The sequence below is a fragment of the Odocoileus virginianus genome, chromosome 12 (genome assembly GCF_023699985.2).
Source record: "Odocoileus virginianus isolate 20LAN1187 ecotype Illinois chromosome 12, Ovbor_1.2, whole genome shotgun sequence".
NCBI classification, from domain to species: Eukaryota; Metazoa; Chordata; class Mammalia; order Artiodactyla; family Cervidae; genus Odocoileus; species Odocoileus virginianus.
In genome coordinates, this window is record NC_069685.1 from 58,209,331 (window position 1) to 58,235,871 (window position 26,541).

The 26,541-nt window shown below is 40.7% G+C and overlaps 2 protein-coding genes across 4 annotated transcripts in view; one reads left to right on the top strand and one right to left on the bottom strand.

Annotated features, from left to right (window-relative positions):
• Positions 1-9,026, top strand: part of TMEM116 (transmembrane protein 116) — a 92,216-nt gene extending 83,190 nt beyond the window's left edge. The window contains exon 11 of the mRNA XM_070475375.1: positions 8,536-9,026. Within this exon, the coding sequence (XP_070331476.1) occupies positions 8,536-8,634 (99 nt within the window). The 3' untranslated portion in view covers positions 8,635-9,026. The remainder of the gene's footprint in view (positions 1-8,535) is intronic.
• On the bottom strand, positions 92-26,480 carry MAPKAPK5 (MAPK activated protein kinase 5). Of its 3 annotated transcripts, none has more exons than XM_020904209.2 (14): positions 26,396-26,480; positions 21,178-21,251; positions 20,642-20,717; positions 19,762-19,859; positions 18,273-18,381; positions 16,742-16,831; positions 15,872-15,967; positions 12,190-12,270; positions 9,548-9,735; positions 7,266-7,386; positions 4,449-4,579; positions 4,061-4,176; positions 2,601-2,705; positions 92-498 (listed from the first exon to the last, which is right to left on the bottom strand). In XM_020904209.2, exons 1-14 carry the CDS (start codon positions 26,429-26,431, stop codon positions 404-406), a joined length of 1,416 nt encoding a protein of 471 aa, XP_020759868.1. In that variant the 5' UTR covers positions 26,432-26,480; the 3' UTR covers positions 92-403. The 3 variants fall into 3 exon arrangements, with proteins under 3 accessions (XP_020759868.1, XP_020759866.1, XP_070331473.1); XM_020904207.2 differs by having other exon boundaries at positions 4,055-4,176; XM_070475372.1 differs by lacking the exon at positions 19,762-19,859 and having other exon boundaries at positions 4,055-4,176; positions 16,742-16,827.
• Positions 26,481-26,541: the final 61 nt, after the last annotated feature.

Sequence of the window (26,541 nt, forward strand, 5' to 3'; positions counted from 1 at the left end):
CATCAACAGTGCAGAGAGGAAATACACAGGGCAACTGAAACCAGATTCCACAGTACTTGATTCAACTCTTTACTAAGTAGAGAGGTCAATATAGTTGGTCCTTTGCCTACCACTGGCAAATGGTTTTTGTACACTTTATTACAAATAAAACAGTTTTGCTTGACAATACCGTCAGCTTTACAACAGATGATTAAACAATCCTAAAGTAATAGTATATCTCTAGGAACTGAGCTTTTCTTAAAACAAATGAACTATATATACTATTAGTAAATCCTGTATCTAAATTTATACAGCATCTTTAAGCAGTGTGGAAATGAAATTATGATTTATTAATTTACATAAAAATTATACATTAATGAATAAATTTTCAAATTAAAAAAAAAAACAAAGTCTGAAGCTGTCATTATTGGGATTCGTGGGAAGTGGTTTGCTCTTCTATCACTTGCTTCACAATTTCAGCCAGTTTTAATCGATCTACTTTATCGGTGAATCCACGACCTGAAACCCAAAAAAGGAAAAGGTGAGTCTCCAAACAGATGGTAAGATTCTTGACAGGGACCCAATAAGGTACACCTCACTAGTGTCAAATTCACCTTCACCAATGGAGGAACCATCACCAACACTGATCAGAAGCAGTTCAAGTCCCCCATTTTTCAGGTAGAGTTGAGCAGCTTATTAACCTGGTCATAAAAATCCAGTGTTCAGTACAACAGCACAGAAGGAAACCACAAAGAGGGAGAAGTTCTTTGTAATATGTGTCTACAACAGAACGCCTATCCAGACATGCACGTTTATAAGAGAGGTACAAGTCAATAGAAAAATGGGCAACAGAATAGGCACTTCACAAAATCTAAGTGGGCAATAAACATTAAAAAGTGCTTAAGCTTATATGTCATCAGGGAAAGGCAAAGTAAAATGACACTGCAGTACCAATAGTACTTACTAACTAGAAAAACTAAAATGAAAAAGACAACAGCAAGTGTTGGTGTGGATACAGAATAACTAGAACCCTCAAACCCTGCCAGTGGAGGTATACGTTGGTACGACAACTTTGGGAAATGGTGGCAGTACCCTCTAAAGCCAAACAGATGAATATCCCCATGAACCAGCAACTCCAATTCTAGATACATAGGAGAAATGAGTTCCCTGATGGTCCAGTGGTTGGGTGTCTGCCTGCCAATGCAGAGGACGTGGGTCTGATCCCTGGTCCAGGAAAATCCTACATGCCACCAGGCAACTAAGCCCATAAGCCACAGCTACTGAAGCTCACGCACTTTGAGCCCATGCTCTGCAACAAGAGAAGCCACCGCAACGAGAAGCCTGCACACTGCAACTGGAGAGTAGCCCCCACTCACTGCGACTAGAGAAAGCCCGTGTGAATCAATGAAGGCCCAGTGCAGCTAAAAATAAATAAATGGAAATAAATAAATCTTAAAAAAAAAAAAAGATATACACTAGAGTGTTCAGAGCAGTGCTTTCCTTAATTACCAAAACCCAGAAACAACCCATATATCCATTCAACAGTAGAATGGATAAACACAAAAACTATTTATCTGGTGTATATTATGGAGAAAAAAACATATGAATATATAGAGAGAACATACGTACATTTACGTACATACATATATATATAAAAATGAGAAATGAATTTCTACTACACACAACAATATGGTTGAACCTCACCAACATTGACGAAAAGAAGCCAGATACAAAAGAACATAGACTTGTCTGATTCCATATACATAAAATATAAAATCAGGCAAAACTGATACATAGTGCTAGAAACTGGGCTCAAAATTACCCTGTGGGGAAGGAGGTAGTAGAAGAGGGCACATGTTCAAATGCTGGTTACGTGAGAATGTTCACTTTGTGAAAATTTATGGAAGTGTGCACCTCAAATGTCACTTTTCTGTACAGATGATTTCAAAATCTTAAATATATCCTAGAGAAGCTAATTTCCAAGTACAGAAATGGCTGGGCTAACTTTTTGGACTTCTCATGTCCAAAAACCAGGCTCCTTGCCTTGAGCATCCTAGACCTGAAGTCTAGCCTACTACTCTAGGAAGACAATACAAAAGCAGCTCAAAATACACCTCTGCCTTTGCCTGTGGGGAAAAAAATTTAACAAGCAGCAGATCTGGGACACTCTTTAGTGCAACAGGTCTTCTCTAAGCTGAGCAGATCTGCAGGGTAGACTTTGCAGTACTTTGCCCTCTTTCTCCCCTTTGGACTGAACTGCTTTTTCTTTTTTTCCCTGAACTGCTCTTTATAATGACTCGGTTAACAGCTCAGATATCTGGAAGGAGTTCTGAGATCTGATGCTTTTTTTTTGCCCAAGTGGTATATGATGGGGGCTCTGGACAGCAATGACTCTGCAACACACAATTCATTTGAACTCTGGAAGATAAGCGAAAGGGCTGGATTGTCCAGATATGCCTGGGTAGTTACTGCAGGATTAACCCCTGTCCCACAATACTCCACTCACTCTCCAGCCCTACTTCACCTGAACAGAGCCCCAGCTCAGCCCCCAGAGATCCTACATAATCTAAACACAAATACTTCTCTGCACTCCTGGGGAAAGGCATAATTAAGACTCCTACCATTCCAGCTGAAGCTTTGCAGAGTATCTCTCAGGAGTTTGCATTCCCGGTTATACTTCCAAGCTTCCTGCACTACTTCATTCAGCTTTTCATCTTCATTCTCTCCTGTTGATAAAGATGAAAAAGAAGTTGCATTCCTCTGCAGCATCATGGGGTTTTAGTGTCAAAGATGGAAGGACAGGATGTCCAACTTTATTGAGAAGTGGTCATTAAAGGTGCAAGCTTTTCCAGACTATCATAACTGCTAGTTCCTACATTACATGTAGACTACTTCTGGTTTCTGAATTCTTCCTACTCTGACCACCTGACAGACATCCCCTGAGGCCCCCGGAGTCTTAGCCCTGGGGGATGGGAAATAGGCAATGTTGGGCTATTGCTGATCAAAAACACCTGGTTAACCTACCAGATCATGAGAAGGAAGGAGAACAAGGCCGAGTGGGCTACCTTCTTTCTTCCTAAGCTCATTTCCTACTCTGGAAGGCTACCTGAGGTATGCTATGTGAGCTCTCTTAAAACCCAAGGAATCTAGGAAGACTGGTCAGCTCAGTAGTTTTCAGGCCTACAACGTGAAGTATCTCATTCATCTGCTGAGAAAAGCCTGTCCTATCCCATTAAGGGGAAAGAGAGCATGCTGAAAGAGAGCATGAGTCATGAGTCCTCACTCAAAGGACTCATGTATCTAAGTCGCAGTCTGCCTGTGATACCAGTAGCAGCCAGGGCCACTTCTGAACTTGGGAGGTCTTCTCTTTATATTCACAAGTTAATGACAGCCTTGTACTCTAGATACGGGCTCTAGATATGGTGTTTCTCGACCTTCCTGACCTTCCCAACCTAATCCTGACCCTGTTCACATTTTCTATCCTCTATCCTGTTATCTCATTAATGAACTAAGAAAATACAAAATTACATGTTATGCCTGACACTGGCAATTAAACTAGAAATTTCATAGGAAGCCAAAGGTGGGGCAGAACCCACCACATTTCTGAGTTCCCATTGTCCACTCTTTTCAGTGGGCTTAGAGTATATAACATACTTATTTTCTTATAACACCAAGGTGAAACAGAAAACTTCCAATTAAACCACTCCTTCATCCATAAAACTCAGGCCTTAACCAGTAGGTTGGACGACAAGACCAATTGAAATGTCATGAAATGTCTTTGTTGCTCCTGTTATTTCTGTCTTGATTTAATTGTCTCGTTCTTTAATGATTATTAAAATCTTGTGCCTGAAAGTTTATTTTGCTTAATTATGAAGTAGACATGCATGTTTATATTTATGCAAAATATTTGCTGTAAAGGTTTTTTTTTTTTGGTTTACTCTTTTTAAAAAAATCACTATATTTAAGTAAAAAATGAAGGTCAGCAATTAAAAAAAATAAAATAAAATAAACCACTCCTTCAGTCATGTGCACATGCACACACACAGTCATGCAGAGCATTCATAAATGGTGTGACCTTTACCAGCCTGGGGGAGAATACACTGAGCAATCACATCTCGGAGCTTTTCCAAGGCAACATTTGAATCCTCGGCTCCATTCTCACGGTCATGGATGTATACACCATCCTTTGGCTTGGTGCTTTAGAAGTTTGGGAGAAAGGTAATAACAAAGTGAGACCCCAAAACCCAGCTCTTAACAGATGTTACCTCTAAACACTAAACATAAGGCAAGATTTTTCAGATAAAATAATTAATTATAAAGTATCTCCAAGTTCTGATGCTATTTAAAGAACTTATCCTCTCCACCCTCCTAAGAGGCAAAAAAGGGCAAGACTCTTGGCTGACCTTTCAGAACCCTGTCCTTGGCCACACCAGCCATGAAGGGAGAATCGAAGAAGTAAGTTCAGTTACCCAAGTAATTTCCTCTTCCTTAGAATGGGGTTGTTCACAGAGTGCAAGGGTTTGAGGCTGACTTTTAGTTCCTGGATCCGCATGTTGGCCAACTGTTCTGCGTGAGCCTGCTGGATCCCTGCAACCACCGCCTGAATACAAACACTGGTGTCAGTTTTTCATATTCATTTCTGGGCACCTAAAAAACCAATCTAACAAGGTGGGAAGGAGAATCTCTAAAAGAACTAAGCAGGTAATTTCAGTCTTATGCTTGGCAGTATACAAATTTTTGAAAAGGCAGAGGACTCTTCCCCATGGGTCAGCAGGGCCCAGGAAATACTAGGCCAGCCAAGGGCCACACAACAGCAAGCCCTTCTTCCCTTCAGGGGGACAGAAAGGCAAGTAAGAAAAATGAACAAGGCTCATGCTCATAGTCATTGGCAAGGGCAAGTGTAAAGAGAGTCATTCATGTACATCAGGGGGAAAGGCTGGCAGGCTGCTGCTGCCTGAGAAGACTCCCGGACTGGCATTTATTCGCTGCCCTCAAGGTAGAAACAGTCACCTCAGCCCCAATGACTCAGAACCCCAAGTATTTCACCTGGTGAGCATGGAAGACCCTCACAAACTCATCTATAAAGCCAGTCAATTAATTTACAATGAGAAATAACTGTCATAAAGTCTAGCACTCTTCAAGTCTGTCTTTATGACCAGTGTGTTCTCTCACTATGGGCAGACCAATGAGGGAAAGCAAATAATCAGCAAAAAAGCTTCATTAGAACAAGATGATCCCACTTTTGTATTTTAGAAAAAAAGAAAAAAAAAGGACAGACTGTGAATGTGTGTCTCCTCAGAAAAAGATCAGGAAGGATACATCAAGTCACAGATCACCTCACCTCTGAGGGGTGAGACTGAGGCAGGGTAATTAAGAGGAACTTTTGCTTTTTATTTTATATACCTTTGTGTTATTTGAATTTCAACAACAAAATCTGATGATTAAGAAAAAAAAAATAGTTCCTTGATAAGCACACAATTAGATTCGGAAGAGTTCAAACTCATTGAAGTAAACTACAGTAATTGGCCCTGGCTACCCATCTCCAGACCCATGCATCTATTTCCTTCTTATCAGAGATAGCCCAACCAAAGAGATGGGAACCCGCGAGCTCATGAGCTCAGACTCCATCTCCTAGCTACAGCTGAGATGGACACTATTCAGCTTCTGCATGTGGCCATTTTTTCTACACTTGCAAAGCTGACCAACCTGCATCTTGACCACATCATTTCTTTCAAAATGGGAATACACTGTCACACTCCAGTTTCACCTTAAAGGCCTTTTTCTTCATTAAGAAGATTATGCATATTCGAACTTGGCTTCGTTAGACACTAATCTTAAAGGAACTCCAGAGAAGGCAATCTTACTTCTTCATTTCCAATATCCTGAGGGAAGCCACACTGTAACACTCAAGTGCTGACAATCAGAGGATATAAGTAATCCTGTATTTGGGACTGACCAAACAAACCATTTCTGGATTACTGAATACTTTTAAACCAGGAAAAAAACTGCATACAGATCAGAGACAGCAGAAAACTCTGTCCCTTCTGGTTCACCTTTCTTCTTCTCTTGTACTCCAGCTAAACTAAGGGAGGTCTTAGCATTCTTTTTTCCTATTCACTTATTCCCTCACACTTCAACTCCATTCCTTCTAAGTGAGTAACTCAAGTCTGTGTCACTGCCTTTACCTTTCAGCCACATTTTGAATCCACACCACACATTTCATTCATTTGAATGTCCATCTACCATCAAATAACAATGAAAATCTAACAGACTTCCCTTCACCCAAACCAGGCTCATTCCTGATTTCCCTGCCAGTGGTATCACCAGATATGCCACTCACTGTCCCCTTATCTCTAGTCAGTCACCCCAAATTGTTGAAATTTGTCTTCAAAAATATTGAGCCTATTCATTCATCTCTACCTCTCTGCTCCTAGAGCAGCTTCCCAGCTTCTAGATTACTGTAGTAGTATTAGGTTGGTGAGTCTGCAAGTCTGACTAACCATCCCTAAATATCTTCCCTGTGGCAGGACTCTTCTCAAAAATCTGTAAGAACCTCTCAATTAGGTCCTACTAAGACTCACACCCCTCTGTCTACTTTCAAAGCTAGGCCCTTCCCTGTCACACCCATTTCACCAACTTCCTATTAATGAAATCAGGCTGTTTTTCCCACTGATGAATTTCAGTCTCTAATTTTTTGCTCATGTTGTTCACCATATGTGGGCACATGTGCTCGCTACTCCAGTTCTTCAAAGGCCAGCTCATAGCTAAACATGTAAAGGGGTTTAAAAGTGCTACACAATAGTTAATAACTGTGATGGGTTTTGCCTTCTTTTGGGGAACCCTTCCCTAGTTACAGCCCTTCAAAGATGTCTTCTTTTTCTGAACTCCCATAAGAATTCACAGAAAATTTAGCATGCAAAGGCTCTGATGTCTGAGAGTGTCCCCTCTTGGTTTTGTGCTTATTGGTTTTTCTAACCAGTCTTGTTTAAACCCCTTGGGCAAAAGGATAGTTGATGTCTGATACTGCTCTCTGCCTCAACCCCACAGCACAAATGTGGAAGAAGATACTTTGAATGTTCCCTTAGTGTATGTACCGGGCTTTGATCTGGCCTTTATGGAAGGAGGCTCCTTATTTCCAATCCTGATCTTCAGGAGACCAGAGACGTTTCTCTTGGAAAGACTGTGCGCTCTGCATTGTTTTGCCTTTAACCCCCTCACTGAGTCAAGCCCCAGCATTCCTTCCCAACACCACCATTTTGGCCAGCAACACGAGCATCATTCAGAACCTTATCCATCATCAGTTGAGCAGAGGGTAGCACATTATCCAGGGCCTCAGTTGAGTTGAGCCAGGGGTGATCCAGCACTCCCTCGATGGTAAGCCTTTCCTCTGGTTTGACCTTCAAGAGCCTGTGGAGAAAAGGCCAAAAGGCTGCCATGCACAGTTGCTTCCAGAAGGCCAGGAAGTTCCTGAGTCTGGTTCTAGCCAGCTCCAGCTTCTGACTTTCTACTTTCTGCCAACTCTTACAGCCTAGGCTTTCTGCAGGACAGAGGTGAGATTCTCTTCCCTAACTGTTAGTTGTGAGGGCACTGTGTCCTTAGACGGTCCTTTCTATACTAAATAAATTGAGATTAAAAATGGTAGGAAAAGGCTTAATCCAGTGATACCTCAGACTGAGTTCTAAGTTCAGTAAGGTAATCAATCTTACACATGGCTCACAGTTCCTGAGACACTGAATTCCCAGACTAATGTTTCTAGGACAGTGGGCTATAATTCCCAAAAGGGACTCAAAGTACTCTTTTGGCCAACAGTGGCTGTAAAATTAGTTAAGCGATCATACAGTTCTGAAATTCCAGGTTGCTACTTGTGATAAAACTCTTAGATATCACCATATGGCAGGACACAAACCCTGAGCCATTTCTCCAAAGACATTCTAAGCTAAAAATCTAATATCTGAGAAGGGGACAGCATTTCTTTCTAAGCCTAATGTATTGTCTGTACCATCGGCTTTTGACCACAGTTCTTCCCATCTTGTACATTCATACTGATGCAATTCCTAGCTCACCCCAGCATATTCCCTGGACCTTTTACAGCACTCCTTCCAAATATATAGCCTCCCATTTCAAACATCAGTCAGGACAACGTGCCTACTTGCTCTTTCATGCTCTCTGTAACTTTCTGGATCATTGTGAACAGCTTCAGATTCTAAAGAAAGGATTATTTAGAAAAGACCCTCAATGCTGAGAGAAGATAATCAGTGTTTCTCTAGTGACAGGAAATACAGTCTGTAGAACTGCAGAGAACTTACAGGATATTGATGTTTTGGTTAAGTGGCTGAGAATACAGCATGGAAACACAGATTTCAGACTGCCTCCACCCCCCTAAAACACCTTCACCTGGATATTTTAGAAATGAATCCCTTTTTATATACATAAACACCTAACCAACAGGACAAGTTCACTTCCGAAAGAGAGTAATCTGCATAGAGAAGTGGCTGTACTATTAGGAGACAGTTCCCAGGTAATGCCCCTTTAATGCTTATCTCTATCACATTACAGATGAAGAAACTGAAACCAAAAGAGGAGCAATTACTCAGTGAAGACCAAGCAGTAGCAATGTCAGAAGAGCGCAGAAGTCCCAGGCAGCAGATCCCCTGACAGGTGGGCAGAAAAACCAAGCACAGCTCCTATGTAGGCCTGACTTCTTAGTAACTCCAGCTAAGGAGCTGGAGCACGTGCCCACGTACGAGACCATTCTTGGGGAGATACTCTGAAAGGAACAAAACTGCCACCCACCACCATGTCTGTAGGTTTCAGGTGATTTCACGGCCTGTAGTCACAGCATGCTTATTAATAACGGACTCCTATTTTAATTAAACGCAGTTCCACCTGCCTCAGAAACTGGGTCCACAGAGGCTTCAACCCAAGCCCCTCCTGAACGGCAGGACAGAACAGAGTCTGCCTGAGGGGGGCGGCCCAGGGAGCCTGCCGCCGTGGCCACTTGCGCCTCACATCACAGCTGTGCGCTGCTCTGTAAGAAGCAGAGGACTCTAAACGTCATGTGTCCCTCACACTCACTCAGCCCTAGTCCTTTTGAACCTTTCTATCTCTATATGCCAGAGCAAACAACTAGCAGCAGGGAGGCTGGGGTGGGACTGAGGTCCTGACAACAGTCCCACTCCCACAGGAGCTGAGGAAGGGAAAGACAGAGGCAACGTGGTCATTCTGGCGCCCAGTTCAGCTCCCGGCACCGTGTCAGTCCCGAATGACTGGCCTCTGTGCAGGGAGGGTACACCCTAGAGTCTGAATTAATGTTCACGGATACAGTGGCTAGCAAGGGACCTGGATTCAACCATAGGGACAAATTCTAGGAATGCAACAGGAGGGAGTACAGCGCCAATTTCACCGAGATGTGGATACTGAGAACTCTCATCTCAGACTCCAGGGCAGATTTTCTGTGATGATAAAAATGAGAAGATACATGCCTGGGAAACAAAGAATTTTCTCTACCCAATACTGCTTTGCGTTCTACCGCTTGTAAGGCCCCCCGCCCAGTGGCCCAGAGACTCACTTTCTCACAACATCTTTGGCCATCTCGGAGATCTGGCTCCACTCTTCCTCCGGGAACTCAAAACTGCCTGTCATGATTTTTCTCCGCATATCCTTTGGGATAGTCCGGCTATGGTGTTTGGAGTAAAAAGGAGGGTATCCGCACAACATCACATAGATAATCACCCCTAGGGACCACAGGTCACAGCTCTGAAAGCAAAAAGAAAATGGTCACTCATACCAGAGGCACAGCTCTAAAATAAAGCCCCCAGAACTGACCCAATAACAGCCCTTGATACCCACAGGCCGATATCACCAAGAATCACTTATCAGAGACTGGAAAAGTTTCAGGAAGTCTTAAGAGAATTAACCTTTCTATCCTTGTTATGTGCTATCAATGCTACCTATATGCACACCATATACACAAGGCCAATCTGGGGTAAAAAGTCACTTTTATTCTCACTGCTGAGGCCCAAGCTGCCATCTGACCATTGGGTACAGATGTAAGACACTTTGCCCCCAGCCAGAAAAGTAAGTGACATAAGCCAGCTGTTGTGAAACATGTCCTCTGGCCACCTGGGCGGGTTGAGGGTATAAGAACAAATAGCCAGGATGCAGGTGGGCTGGCCCCAAAAAACAGCACCAGTCATTTTCTAAAGGTTCACAGCAGTTTGACACAGATGGGGGACAAGCACGGCAGGGAAGAATGGGGGGTGGAAAGCAATCCTTTGGCCAAGGACTCACTATGCCCACGTACGAGACCATTCTTGGGAAGATACTCTGAAAGGAACAAAACTGCCACCTGCTACCAAGTCTGTAGGTTTCAGGTGATTTCATGGCCTGTAGTCACAGCATGCTTATTAATAACAGACTCCTATTTTAATTAAACGCAGTTCCACCTGCCTCAGAAACTGGGTCCACAGAGGCTTCAACCCAAGCCCCTCCTGAACGGCAGGACAAAATGGAGTCCGCCTGAGGGGGGCGGCCCAGGGAGCCTGCCGCCGTGGCCACTAGCGCCTCACATCACAGCTGTGCGCTGCTCTGTAAGAAGCCTGGAAAAGCAGGTGCCTCAGGTACGCTCAGCCATGTCTCGGCATCATACTACTAGTAGAGATTCATAAACGACATGGCCCATGCTGTAAAACAATTATAAAATCATAGAGGTGAAAAGAAATCTTAAAAAAAAAGTTCAAATGTGGAAAATTGTTCACATGAGGAAACTGGTGCTATAGAGATCTTGTCACCTCTAGGGTCATCTGTCAAAAGTGAAGCTAAGCACAGAAGCCAACATCATGCAGCAGATCGAGGGTGGGGTCACTGCAAGTATCCTGCCTCTTTTTTTAAAATTAAGATAGATGTATTTAGTTTTTGAAAATTTAACTACATCTTATTACATTATGTTTCTTTAAAAAATTACTTGCAAATGTAGCATTCAGTGTTCACTCAGTTGCCAATGTAAAGATTATAACTAGATGAATATATATACACATTCAAAATTATTATGAGCTTATTATTTTAATATATTACTCATCTGTGGAGTGTAAATTTTATGAATGCCAAGCAAATTCACAAACACCATTAGATTCACAAAACAGTAGGAAGAGGAGAAAAAAATAGTACTGGGAAATAATGTATCACATAAGAATCCATTGTATTCATGCTGAGAATACTGTATCAAATAAATTCTGATCTCTATTAGCTAAGTGCTTCTACCACTCAATTCCTGCCCACAGTGGGAAGCAGGAAGCAGTCTCTAACTGATACTATCATCAGCCTAGCCCTCACTTCCAACTTTCACTATATAAGGACACAGCAGCCTATAGTTTGTAGAGCAAGGTGTGGAGCAGTACTTACTTAGGGACTGAACAGGGTTAACCATGAAAGTAGATGTGTCGAGTTACAGTCATGTTGGGCCAGTGCCAGGTGGAGGGTGCTGAGTGCCACAGGAGCCTGTGTGCCCTGTGATACGTGTGTATGCATGTGCGTGTGGTAGGAATATGGGGGCCCTTTAGGCTGTGCAACCAGGAGGAGCTGGCCTGCCCTTTTGCCATCCTCAGCTCCCTCCCTGTCATCTGTATATCTCCCTGAGTCCCCAGGCAGCATCATTCTTTTCCGAACCACTCCATGACTCCAGTATCTCTAGGACTTGTTTCAAGAGGCCTTAAGTCTCTTGTATTTTAGGACAGAGAGGCCTGATGTGTAGGCTACAGATTAACAACTGTGATAGAAACAGGTACCACTCAGGACACTTGCCTTGTGTATTAGACACTGTTCCAAGTTGGGTATTTTATGGGGTTAGAAAGAATGGCACCATAAATGGCCAAGGAATATCCTCTGAAATGGCCTCCACCTCAAAAAAGCAGGACAAACGTATCTTTCAAATGTGATCAGTGGACTGTACAGCTAGTCAAATAAATAACCTTCAGGTAACCACAGCCTTTGGTTCTTGCTATAAAATCTAAACTGGTATGAATCTTACTTCATCAGACAGAAACTTGAATTCCAAATACTCTTCTGCGTAGGTAGCTTCTTTCAGCCTCTCAGGCGGCAATATAATATCAAGGGATAAAAAGAGAATCTGTCACCTTCCCAAAGGACCACAAACACCTCACAGGAGAATACAGGCTTCACCCAAGGGGTAGAGATTAGTTTCTCTTCTCCTACCTTGTTATAAGTGTAGGGTGTTGGCGAGGTAGGTATGATGCCAGATTTCTCCTTCTGATGCCTTCTCTGGGCTTCCAGTACCTGTCAGAGTCACACCAAAGGGGACAATTTACTGAACATCACATCAGTGACCTGCAGCTTGAGACAGACTGCTATGTTAGAAGGCTGAAGAGGGTAGCCACTGGCAGTTAACAATCAAAAATTTCTGAAAATTCTAAATACTTTCAAAAGGCTTTTTTCTCTCTTATTATCAGCAACTTATTGGTATTTGCCTAGGTCAAGGACATGAAGAAGATTCAGTCCCTGAAGGAGATTTATTTTTTCTTCCCGAGATTACTTTTTCCTAGGGGCATCTCTTAATGCCTCAGCAAGCAGTGAAAGCAGACTTGCTGGTCAGTGGCTCAGGTTCAAGGTATTTGCTGCCAGGAGGGACTGTAATTGTCACACGGATCTGGGTGCTAAGTGCTCCACGAAGGTAACCACTGCCACCCTCGCGGCCATCACCCTGGCCCAGCTCTCCACTGTCATGGGGAGTGGGGCTCCTGGGGACACAAGACTGGCAAACCCCACAGAGTTCCGTGACGGTGACATGATACTGCAGCTCTCTGCTGGTAGGTGTCATCCTTGTACCCAGACACACTGCTACTGTCTGGGCCTTCATGGCCACGGGACCATGCTGCTGACAGCAAGTACGGAAAACTGTTACACCTCGGCCAGGGGCCACACTGCCACCTTGGGCAACCTCGCCTGGGCCACCTTGGATGCTACCTCTAAAGCCTACAGCCATCTTACCCCTGCCCTCTTGAAGGTGACTGTGCTCACTAAAGCTCCCTATCAGGAATGCACTATCTTGTAAAGACGCACAGTACAGTCTCTGTCCAGAAAGGACCCAGGCTCATGTTCTCACACAAGAATAATAAAGTGAATTAATTAAACCTAAAAAAGAAAATTCCACTTATTACAGCATTAAAAATATTAAGGATAAATCTAGAATAAGATGTGAAAGACCTATACAATGAAAACCAGACAGATATTTCTGAGCAAAACCGAAGACAAAAATAAATGGAATACAGCCTGCTTATGAGTCAGAAGGCTCGATGTTGTTATGTTGTCAGTACTCCCATGTTGAACTATATGTTTCAAACAACCCTAGTCAAAATTCCAGCACACTTTTCTGTAGAAATCAACAGCCAATTCTAAAGTCCATATGGAAATATTAAGAAATCTGAATAACCAAAATAACTATGAAAAAGAACAAAGTCAGAGGGCTAAAACTACCTTGTGTCAAAAGTTATTAAAAAGTGTCAATAATCAAAACAGTATATGATATTGGCATAAAGACCAATCAATGGAACAAAGTAGAACAATCCAAAAATAAACCCACACATATACATTCAACTGGTTTTTGACAAAGGCTGCGAAGCAATGCAGTGGAGAAAAGATAGCTTTTCAACAAATATATAGGAACAACTAGATATCCAAATGCTAAAAAATGAACTTGGATCTATACCTCACATCTTATACAAAAATTAAGTCAAAATGGATCACAGACCTAAATGTAAAACTTAAAATTATAAAACTTAGAGTAGAAAATCTTTGTGATCTTGGGTTAGACAAAGATCTCTTAGACAGAAACCCATAAAATTTTTTAAAAAATTAACAAATTGGTCTTCACACCAAAATGAAAGGCACTGTTACCACCTCACACCAGTCAGAATGGCCATCATCAAAAAGTTTACAAATAATAAATCCTGGAGAGGGTGTGGAGAAAAGGGAACCCTCCTACACTGTTGGTGGGAACGTAAATAGATGTGGCCACTATGGAAAACAGTATGGAGGCTCCTTAAAAAACTAAAAATAGAGCTGTCATATGACCCAGTGATCCCACTCCTGGGCATATACCCAGAAAAGATGATATGTGTGTATGTGTATAACTGAGTCACTTTGCTATATACCTCAAACATTGTAAATCAACTATACTTCAATTTAAAAAAAAAGGAAAAGCCACAGACTGGAAAAAAATATTTCCAAAGCATGTATCTGATAAAGGACTTATATCCAAAACATATTTTTTAAAAAGCTCTCAAATTCAGCAAGAAAACAAACAATCCAATTTAAAATATGGGGAAAACATCTGAACATATACTTCAAAGAAAATATACAGACAGCAAAGAAGCACAATAGATGCTCAACATCGGTAGCTATTAGGAAAAAGCAAATTGAAACCACAGTGAAATATCTCAACAAAGTCACTTAAATGGCTAAAATCAAAGACTGTCCATGCCAAATGCCAGTAATAATGTTGAGAGCCCTGAAACTTTCTGATTGGGAATGTAAAACTGAACAACCACTTTGGAAAACAACTTGGCAATTTCTAAATAAGTTAAACACATCTAACATACGATAGAGCTGTTCCACTCTAGGTATTTACCAAAGAGAAAAGGAAATAAAGTGTCCATACAAAAACTTGTGCACAAATGTTTATAAGCAGGCTTATTTTTAACAGCCAAAAGTTGAAAACAACCTACCAACAGATGAGTGGTGGTAAACAAACCATGGTTTATCCACATCATGGAATACCTTCTAGCAGTAAAATGAAAGAACTATTGACATATGAATAACATAGGTAAATAAACATAATTTTGCTGAGTAAACAAAACTGCCCCCTGACAAAGAAAACACCATACGATGTGCTACTTCTATATATAAATCTAGAGAAAATAAAAACTAATCACAAAAAGGTCAAAAGATTTGTACCATACTTCAAAACAGAATGTTGTACCCATATTTCACAACAGAACAGCCAATAGACACATGAAAAAATATCCAACAGTAGCCATGAGGAAAATGCTGTAATTAAATTCATAACGAAATAACACTAAATACCTACTAGAATGGCTAAGATTATAAATACTAACAAACTTCAGTTAGAGATAAGAAATGGCACAACCATTTTGAAAAAAGATTTTACCTAAAGGGGAGGGGCATGTCTTCCCAAACCTGTTAATGAATGTTCCCAGCAGCTTTATTCATAATAGTAAAAACCAAGAGACAACCCTAAACGGCCACCACTCAGTGAACAGATAAAACAAATGTGGCTTAGTCATATGATGGAATACTACTTAGCAATAAAAAGGAACTAATTACTGATATACACAGCAACATGGATGAATCTCAAAAACATGCTGAGTCGAAGAAGTGAAACACAAAAGGTACAGGAATTCCATTCTAATGAAATTCTGCAACAGGCAAAACTAACCAATAATGACAGAAAGTAGATCAGTGGTTTTATTTATTTATTTTTTTTTAGATCAGTGGTTTTAATTAAGGGGATTAAGTTGGGAGCAGAATGACTGCAAAGGCACACAAGATAGTTTTTGAAGTGATAGAACTGTTTTACATCTTGATTTTGACAAGGTCCATGCAGAAGTATCCATCTGTCAAAATTCATCAAACTACACTTAAGGTAGAAGTATTTTTACAGTATACTAATCATACCTCAATAAGGTTGCTGTTAAAAGAATAAAATGCCTATACCAAATTAAGCAGCCTATGGGTTTCTGAAACTGAGTTCTCCCCTTTCCATTTGTAATATATGCCCACTCATGCTGTAGAATGGAAGAAATATGAGTCTACAGGCAGCCTAGTGATACATCCTATGGAAGAAATAGCACATGCTTACCTGAGGTGCTACATAATATGGGGTGAACTGAGGCGTCATCAAGTCACCTTGGTCAATTTTGGCAAATCCAAAGTCACACAACTTCACTGGGGCATCCTGAAATCAAACAAATGGGAATCACTGCTCCAGAGTTCTCAGGAAATGTTAAAGGAAAATCCAGGTGTAAGACATGTCACCTTGAACCCTCATGAGTTTCTGGTTGGGACTGGAACCTATGAGTAGCATGTCCTCATGTCTGGACACAAAGATTCATATTGAGGAGCTGTTCTTAGTAAAATACAAATGAGGGATTTCTGCCCACTCACAGTTATCCCTGTTTCATAACTTGTAAAGGCAGCACTTAAACCAAGATATTAGTCACATGTGCCCTGATTCTGACTATTGTGCATCATCTCTCATCAGTCTAGAGTGCTGCTTCACCCTTAACGTCAGCTTCATGATAGCCAGAGTCAGTAATCTGTAATCTGGTAGGGCATAGTGCATGGGGCATGGGTTGGGGCTGGAGAGGAAAACACCTTATCGGGATTAACTGTAAACGCAACCATTAAGTTTCAAGGTAACATATAACAGCTTTATTCCTGCCCCTTCCCAAAGTCCTTTCAAATGATATCTCAAATCTTAAATCCTTCTATACAAACATGTATCAGTATCATCCAAAATGACTGATACCAGGAGTATGGTAAAATTTCTCTTGAGCCTCTAGCAAGGGAACAGATGGGAAAAGTAAGCTGCTGGAAGCACTCTGGCCTAAAGCTTCTTCAACATGGATTCAGAGCACTGCAAACATATACACACCAACACACCTACGCATCACTCCTGAACTATGTTGGGAGTAGCGACACTGAAATACAGAAAAGCAAGTTATCTCACCAAAGAGTTATCCTTGAAGAGCAGATTTTCAGGCTTGAGGTCTCTGTGGGCGATGTTCAACAAGTGACAGTGCTGCAGAGCCAGAGCTATCTGGAGAAGGACATGATGGAGCAACCGCATCTTAGAAGAGGCTATTCTTGAACTCCCCTGGCTTAGAAAGCTCAGGATGTTAAAAAATGACCCTTACTAAGGCAATTAAGACTGTGGTCAGATTTCAGTGTTACAGCAGAAATTAAGAAAGACTTCACATACCAAGAAATAGAAAGGAAGTAAGCTTCATTTAATAGCAACCTATATTTTGTTCAACAAAAAGAAAAATACAACAGAAAAATAATTCTTTGTCAGAATAAACTGATGGTTAAATCCTATATTAAATGGGAAAAACAAGATACTTGCACTTCCATTTAATGTGAGATGTGACAAGCACTGCAGAGCAAACACCAGGCCAGGCAGTCTTCAACAGGCCTGCGTTTCCCCTAGTGGGGCAGTGGCGCTAACGCCTGGCTCAAGAGAGACCTGCACTCTTCAGGGAGCAGGACTTGAAGTTCTGCCTTCAAGAACAACAGAAAGCAGCTGAATCGATGTTTCCACCTGATGCTCCAATCTGCTCATCCCACTGGTTGAAAATGTTGCCTGTTTTGGTGACTTTAAAGGGGTGTGGTTTTATAGATTATTAGAGCTCATCCTTTAGTTTTAATGTTTGAAAAACACAAGCTATAATTTTTTAAAAATCAAACAGAACAGATTGCACCTGTTCTTTAACACTCTGTATGGAACTGTCTTGGCATTCCAAAGAGCAGTTCCTCCCTACCAAAATGGAGGCCTCAAAAAATGCTTGAGGCTCACAGAAAATTTGGAAGAATTTTTCTTTAAGAACCAACTGGGCCATATGTCATGCTTCTCTGCTTTGCTTGCTTGGCCTAAAGAGAAACCTTGAGGGTTTGGCTTTCCATCTCTTCATGAGGTTATTTCCAGTCAGATTCCTAGTATTGTTTGTGGAAAGATCATATCTCTAGCAATAAAATGTGACGTCAGAATAGAAAGAACATATAACCAGGAATACCCCCAGAATTACAAAGACCTTAGAATAATGTTAAAATCTGATGAGAAAAGTGACTCACAAGCAAAAAGTATCTTAAATGCAATTGTCTTAGAACATGTTTTCATACCACACAGTCTTTCAGGTAGTATCAGCAGCATTTTATCTCAAAGTCCAATAACAGTGGCTTGAAAGCTACATGCCTAAAGATTATGTACCATCTAAAAAGGAGTTAAAATTACCTTCCTTCCAGAATTTAAATCTTATGATAAGCAAACAATTGACAACCACTGAAGAGTATAGCTCCCTCCCCAAAGCAGAAAAGGGGGTCACATTCCTCCTGTCAAGGCATCTTTTCTAATTACATAACAAAGCAGGCAATGAGAGATCAAATAGAGCTTTTCTCCAAGCTTTCTTTTATTCCCCCCCAATGAAATTGTGCTTGTTAACCAACACTGTTGGCAGTTTGATTGGTACCCGGGGTCAACTTGCCTGCTTTGTTACTTGGCTGGCTTGCTTCTCTGTAAAGTGCCGGTGCTGGCTGATTCTGTGAAATAGCTCTCCCCCTTCCATCATCTCCATTACAATTAAGAGTCGGGCCCTGTTTGAAAGCATTTGATTTTGTTAAGTTAAAAAAAAAAAACTGAAACATCAAGTAGCTAACCTAGATACTTTATCTACAAAATGTGTCCTAAGTCTAGTCCTACCAGCCCCTTTGAGTTGGATCCCCTGTCACTACCGGCTGGACACTATGAATAAGGACTATCCCTGACCTAAAGGTTTCTAAGACACTAAAAGAAGGTAAAAGAATTAGTTTTGAAGACAATGGTCCTTTTGAAGATTCTATACGTGTATATATATTTTAGGGAAGCTACATTGAAAGCATATTGAATACGACTTTGTGTAGGTTGGGCTCTTTGTTATTTATTCGTGTGTGTGTGTGTGTGTGTGTGTGTGTGTGTGTAGGGGGGGTGTGGTGTGTGCACGCACATTCTCTCCCTCATCTCTACTCTCCACCCCACTCCACTAGTTTTCCATATGACCCACAGCATGCCCAGCAAGACAGTCAGATAGGGTTAAACAGCTACTAAATAAAAGCAAAAATTCTTATGTTGTCAAAAAAAAAAATCTGAATTTTGGTTACCATTCTTTGATATAAATGTTTCCACCTTCCATCCAAATGCTTTCACCAACAGAGCACAATTTTAAGAAATAATCATTTGATTTCCCATTTTTCTTTATAAATTCATATTTTTCCACCTGGAAAACTCCTACACATCTCCTTCAAGTCCAAGCCCCAAAACAACCACGCTAAGACACCTCACCTCCCTAGGCTACAGACAGCAGCTTTCCTCCTTTGTAAGCTCAAAATATTTTATGCATGCCTGTCCTTGGTCCCTACCACACTGCTAGAAAGACAGGTTTACATCTCAGTCCCCTTGGTATTGAACTCCCTGGAAAAGATTTAGAATGACACCCAATGGTGTCACACTCAATGGGCTTCCTAAGCATTTGGAGGCTAAAGGAATGATGTTGATCTCTTCCTTAAAAGGAACACCAGACTAAGCAATAAAGGCCTTTTGCCATATCAGCTTCAAGACACTGCCTAGAATATTTGGTCCCCTTTTCTAGTCTGAAATAGAATCTGTTTAAACTTCACGTGACACACTTTTTCAAAAGAGAAAGTAGTAACATATAATCGGAGGATAGCGGGGACAGGAGAGTGGGTGAAGTACAGATGAAGCAAGACTGGCAAGGAGTTAATAAATGCTGAGGATAAGTGATGGACACTTGGGGATTCAGTACATAATTCTTTTACAAATGTTTGAAAATATCCAAAATAAAAAGTAAAGGAGAGAAGAAAAAGAAAGAAGGAAAGGAGGGGAGGGGAGAGAAAGAGAGCACAAAAGAGAAGATCCCACTACACCGTGGCTTACCCATGGAGAGGTGAGCAGGTGATAATGACTCTGTGTAGTCTTACCTGGGGCTGGACTCATGAGGAAACTGTACACTGTTAGCAAACACTTCAATAATTTGAACTATATTCGGGTGTATGGCACACATCATGTGCAGACGTACCTTAAAGAAGAACAGAGGAAGTGTTTCTGTACGTAGGAGAGGCCAACATTTTCTCTCCAAACTTCCCCCCATACCTCTGCCAAAAGTGACCATACTAGGCCTGGGCATGAGCCTATTATGTAAAAACCCTGATCATCTGGAATGACTTTTTTTTTTTAAATGTTTTCATATACAAATTACCTCCTTAATGCTCATTCCATGAAATAAAAAAGATATATTTTCTACTGTCCTATTACCAAATGAAAAATTCATCTTATTTCATAAATTATTCATATATCTCTAAGCAAAAGAGTAAGTCCTTCATTGCATATAATTAACAAGTCATCACCACATCCAAATAATTTTAAACAAATGCCTATTATTGAAAAACTAGAAACGTATCTTTGGAGTTCTGCAGCACCTTTTCAATATGTCATTCACTAGAACCTTCCTCATACTATTCTATCTCCACCCTTTTAGGACCTTTTCCAATAAGTAAAAGCTAAAGTAAACCTGACTACTTCAGAGTACAAGAATCACATTAATTGAAAAAGAACAAGAAAGAAGTGGTTTGAAAGGAAGCAAGACTCTACTCACAGCTTTTGGTATTGATGGATGAAGGACTGCTTTATAATAACAACATGAATAGGGAAAAGTAAGTATGAACATAAGAAGAGCAAGTATGAACATAAAATTCTTTGTGCATCTCTGTACTCTCTCTAGGAAGGTGCCTTACTTGTAAAAAGAATATATTCTTAGGCACTTCAAATATCTAGGCAAGTCAAGGCAATAAAGGCTCATACCTCATTTCTAGCTTTTGGACGATCAAAAAGAATTTTCAGTGCAAACCGTTCTTGGGTTGATTTCTTCACACAGACTCTAGATTTGGAAGAAAAAAATTCAATCAGAAATCATCTATGTTACCGTAAAAACTAATCTAACAAGCTGTTCTTTGAGAACTGTACTTCTAATCAAAACTATATCCAGGCACATCAGAACAAGCCTGCCCTAGGGCGAGCAGATGGAAAGGCAGAAAGAGGCGCCTCGCCCGCCGCCACGGCCTCAGACACGGGAACTCAACCCGAGGCTGGTCAAGGAGAAAGCACGCCTCTGCTGGCAACCAGTGACTCACACAGTGGCTCCCGCTATCAGCATCGCAAATGATCCTGCCCCAGGCCACGTCACCTACATGTATGTCTATGTGGATGAGAAAGGCCTATCATAAATACCCCACTTGTTAAATTAAGGCTATTTCACAAATCTGGAATACCTAATGCTTCTAACTTAATATGTATTATGAATGGCCCTTTTTAGAACAGTTTTGTCATGGGTCTCTTACCTAACTGGACCACTAATTCCAGCTCCCAGCTTCTGAGTCCAATTGATATTGTATTCTTCTAAAATGGAGCTTTCCTATTAAAATAAAAAGGGAGGAGGCAGAGAATGATTCTCCAATTAAAAAGTTGAATAGTTAAGCAGAAGTGGGACAACAGAAGACCTTAACAGCTCAATATCTTATTGATACCTTCTGAAAGAAGCTGATAAGTAGAGCTTTGTAAAGGGCTATGTAATTAGACATTTCACCTAAATGACTAGGCTAGGCATTGTTTTCCAACAAGAGTAGGCAAAAAACTTGAGGATGAAAAGAAATTCTTGAGCTCATCTGCAAGATCCATGTGAGTCAATCCTTGTTTCTGGTTTTGGGGTGTTTTGGCTGTAGTTTTTTCTTCTTGAGTGTGGAAGATACCTTTTCAAAATGTTTCACTACTAAGGACTTATTTCCTCAAATGGTCAAGTGGATTTTCTGAGATTCTAGAAAGACTGGTCTTACAAATGCTGCTATGCCACAGAGGCCTATATATTTGAACAAAATGATCAAATTGGAATAACTGAATAAACTGAAACTTATTAAATTCAAATAAAATAACAGTAAATATCATAGTACATTTATCTGGTTTTCAAGTGTTATTTTGAACACAAAGACATACATTCATTGTGTAACTATATTCTTTATAGTTTTTTTTTCTTTATAGTTTTTTAAAAAATAGATTCCAATAGCTTTCCATAGTTCCATATAGAGCCTCTACAGCTTAAAGTTTTATGGGATTACTGTGTAGTCACTATATACTGGTGTTTCCCAGATGGCTCAGTGGGTAAAGAATCTGCCTGCAATGCAGGAGACGCAGGCAGATGCGACTTCAATCCCTGGGTTGGGAAGACTCCCTGGAGGAAGTCACTGCAACCCACCCCAGTATTCTTGCCTAGAGAATCCCATGGACAGAGAAGCATGGCAGGCTATAGTCTATAGGGTCACAGAATCAGACACGCCTGAAGCAATTGAGCATGCACGCACACACTATATACTGAGCTTCTGTTGCTATGTTTTAAAGCAAGGAAATCATACATTTAAACTGTGGTAGAAACAAAAAAAAAACAAAAAAAAGAAAAAAATAAAAAAAATAAACTGTGGTAGAGTAAAAGTTATTTTTCAGGGTTCCATGGGCAGTACTGGAAACCAACTGTAGACCTTGAGAAGTTAAGCCAAAACTCATGAGACTTTCAAATTGTTTTGTTGCAATGAAAATCTGATAGACTACAGTTAGCAACAGAATCCTGACTCCCAGGTATAGCAACAGGACATCTGTCCATGTAACACAAACTCACTGAGCAATTAGGAAGTGCCAGACACCAGGCTAAGTTCAGAGATGAAAACAGAGCTTCTATCCAGTGAATATGTAAATGTGTAAGACAAGCTGAGAAGAGTCTTCATCTCCACACCTTTCTGCTGCCAGTTTTTTTCTTTAACACTTATTTAGCTGTAGCGGATCTTAGCTGCAGCACACGGAATCTTTGATCTTCGTTGCTGCATGTGGGATTCACGGAATCCCTGTCAAAATCCCAACACACATTTTTTTAGGTAGAAACTGACAAGCTGATTCTAAAATTTATTTAGAAATACAAAGAACTTGAATAGCCAACTTAATTTTGAAATAGGAAAACCAAGATGGTTCTCAGGCTACTCAATTTGAAAACTTACTATAAAGCTTCAGTAACCCCATTAGTGGGGCACTGGCACAGATAGTCATATGGATCAATGAAACAGAAAAGGGAATTAAAAAAAAAAAAAAAAGAATGGAAAAAAGAGAAGCCAAAAAATAAACTCATACACTTATGATCAACTGATTTACCAACAAAGGTGGTTCAACAAGGAAAAGATAATGTTTTGAACAAATGATCCTAGAACAATTCCATTTTGGAAAATTTTTACAGCTTCTTAAAAAGTTACTGTACTATCCAGTAATTCCACACCTAGGTATTTCCCCAGAAGAAATGAAAAATTATGTTTACACAAAAATTTGTATGGACAAGTTTTACTTATCATTTTATTTATAATGGTTAAAAACTGGAAACAATCCAAGTGCCCATAAAGAGATTCCTCAAGAATAAAAAGGAGTGTACTACTAATGCATACACTAACATGAATGAACCTCAAAAGTATAAAAGAAGTCAAATACATAAGACTACATGTATATAATTTCAATTATTTGGAATTTCTAGAGAAGACAAAATAATAGTGACAGAAAGCAGATCAGTAAAGTTGTCTAGGGTAGGGAGTCAGTGTATAGGTTGACCACAGTGAGACAGAATGAACTCTCAGGGGAAGTGGGGAGTGGATGGAAAAATTCTAAAGGTGGATAGTGAGGACAGATGCACAACTCTTAAGTTACTAAAAATGACTGAATTATACACTTATCTTGGGTGAACTTTATCATATGTGAAACTGAAATTTTTTTAAATGTTTTTTAAAACTATGGAAATGAATTTTTATTAAGGTCATCAAATATTAAAAACTGCCATATACAACAGAAAACAAATATGTAAGGCAATCTCTAGTCCCATAATCCCCAAACGCTCATTACCCAGGTTTAGTTAAGTGACCTGGGAGTAGTGAAGTCATGGGCTATGGCAGGAGAGACAGAACTAAGACAGAGCCTATGGTTGTAGCCAGCTGGCCTTATCCTAATATATTTAAGAGTAATAGGATGAGATCTTAAAGTCCAGTCAGCCCATGCTCAGGTCACGAGGCAGCAGAAGTTTAAATGTTGTAGTGAAAACCCAGGAAAATAGCTTTTCCAGCTGAACTCTAGAGGTCTCAGTTCTCATCAAATGAGGGACAGCCTTAAAAAAGCGAAACAATGAATATAAGACAACAACACAGACCAAAAGTTTTAATTGATGTGATGCTGGCTTGCTTCCAAGGAGTATATCCTATTCAGTACTGGTTGTTAGATATTTTCAACTTCACTAATCTGTATTGGTTGAACACATTCAATTGGAAGATTACCAGTGATCTACTAATAAGTACAAGAAGAAAAGCTAAAAAAAAGTAAGAAAATCAGGTTGGACAATAGTGACCAACTGAGGAAAACTACATACAGTTCTTTCTGAACCATTCTTAAGTTGCTATGAGCTAATATCCATTGGGTTCTGTTAGGTATTATAAGCACATTTTTATTAAATTCTCCAAAAAAAAAAAAAAAAAACCTGAGCTGGGGAGATTTTTTATCCTCTTCCTATGGGTGAGAAAACTAAGTGACAGAGAAGTAAAGTGACTTATTCAAGGACACAGCTAAATGAATCTCAGCCAGGCTGAGATTTCAACTCATGAATCAACCTGGAGAAACTACTATAACCACTAAATAACACTGCTTCCCCATTTATATATTTGCCCACTAGAACTATGTACCTCTTCTGCCCAAAACTCTCTCAGATTTCCCCTTCTACTCAGGGTCAAGCCAAAGTTCTTGCAATGGCCTAAAGGCCTGATGTACTTTGGCTTCCGGTTACCTGGCTCCAACATAATCTATACTGACCCACTGCATTCCAGTCACCCTGTTGTTCCTGGGTCACAGGAGACCTGCACCTACCTCAGGGCCTTTGTGTCTTCTGTTCCCACTGCCTATATTTTTCCCCAAGACAATGGAGGTTTGCTCCCTCATTCCCTTCAAAGCTGGAAACAAACGTCACCTCCTCAGGAAGGCCTTCCCTGCCTACCCTTCCTAAAATAGCACTCTCCACCTTTTTATGTGTGCTCAGTCACTAAGTTGTGTCCAACTCTTTCACAACTCCATCAACTGTAGCCCACTAGGCTCCTCTGTCCATGGGATTTCCCAGGCAAGAATACCGCAGTGGCTTGCCATTTCCTCCTCCAGATCTTCCCAACCCAGGGATCGAACTGTCTTTTAATTATAATCATCTGACAATGTTTATTAACTAACTCCACCATCTAGACAGAAGATTTATGAAAGAGGGACATCTAGGGCCCTTGGCGTTGCATCACAAGTGCCCAAGACAACACCTTGCACAAAGCAAATAATGCTAGTTGAATTTAAAAACCTGCCAAATGTATCTTGATTCACAACCCAATCATATAACTTTAGGCAATTCATGATGCTGTACCAATGAAATCCAAACCAAAAGAAAAAAAAATGTATCTATCTAAGCAGTCTTTTGGATCCTTTAATGCTGTCATTTAAAATCTGATCTTTCTCAATGTAAATGTTCTGTCTTGATGCCTCCTTTAAAAGGTGAGTTTTCTTTGAAATGAATGATGACTTCTATAAACTTTGTAACCCCCAAAATTGTTAGAAGTGGAAGTTCTTAATTATTGGTAGTAGTGATTGTGTCTTGATGGGGAAAATAACCCCTCAAGGGAAAATGAAATTCCTAAATGCACAGATTTGACTTAATACTGTAAAATAAGTAAGTAATACATATCAAACTTTAAGCTCCAGTATTCAATTAACATAAGAAACTTAATTCCTCAGTACAGCTGAATGGTAACTTTCTGACTCCTAGTGACTTAATGCCTCAATGTTTGCCTGTTTTAAAAAAAGTAAAAAGCAGGGTTTTGGTTTTTTTTTTTCAAAATGTGTCATTTTATTTGAGCCACTTTGGAACACACATAGTTGCTTTTTTTTTTTTTTCCGGTTAACAGAGCAGTACAGGACACCATTAGCTCCTCCTAAGTAAACTCAACACTCCCCAGGAGGAGAAGGAAAAGGAAACAGGAAAGGGGGAGGGACCACACGGAAAAGTGAAAACAACCTATCTGCCAAAGGGCTGGTTGTGTAAGGTGAAGCACCTCCTGCAGAAACCAGATTTCAAACAAATCTGGAGCGAGGGGTAAGATCCAACTCTCCAAGTGCTGTTGCAGCAGATTACCTGAAAATAAATTCTGATGGTACTGAGGACTGATCTAATAGAGTAGCAGGGCCCCCTACGTGCTACTCGCATCAAGTATCTCTCCACGCCACTCATCCTCCATTCTAGGGAAATACAAATCACATCCCCGCTTTAAGCAGGTAAGTTGGACGTCCCTCCCCCGCCCCTTCCACAAACCCTCTGCCCCCAGCGCTGTAAAACGCAGTCCACGGAACCCAGGGAAAACTGAAACCAGGAGTTACTGGAATCTCTAAGTTCTCTCCGCTTTCTGAGGCTGCAGCCGAGAGGAATGCCAAAGAGACAAAGCGGGGAGGCTTTCTCCCCCAACTTACCTTGATGGCTTTCTCCATATCGCTCTCCTCCGACATGCTCCGCAGGGCCCGCAAGGCCGGGAGCAGCGGAGGTTGAGCAGCTGCCCGATCCCACCGCAGCCGGGGGAACAAGGGGCTCAGCGCTCGGGGCCCTGGGTCTCGGGGAG

Excerpts from the sequence above, each read along its gene's own strand:
- MAPKAPK5 (XM_020904207.2), bottom strand. The coding sequence starts at position 26,431 with ATGTCGGAGGAGAGCGATATGGAGAAAGCCATCAAG. Across the intron at positions 21,252-26,395 it reads ATATGGAGAAAGCCATCAAG|GAAAGCTCCATTTTAGAAGA; the intron begins GTAAGTTGGGGG and ends TTATTTTAATAG. Across the intron at positions 4,177-4,448 it reads AGGAAGAGGAAATTACTTGG|CACCAAGCCAAAGGATGGTG; the intron begins GTAACTGAACTT and ends AAACTTCTAAAG.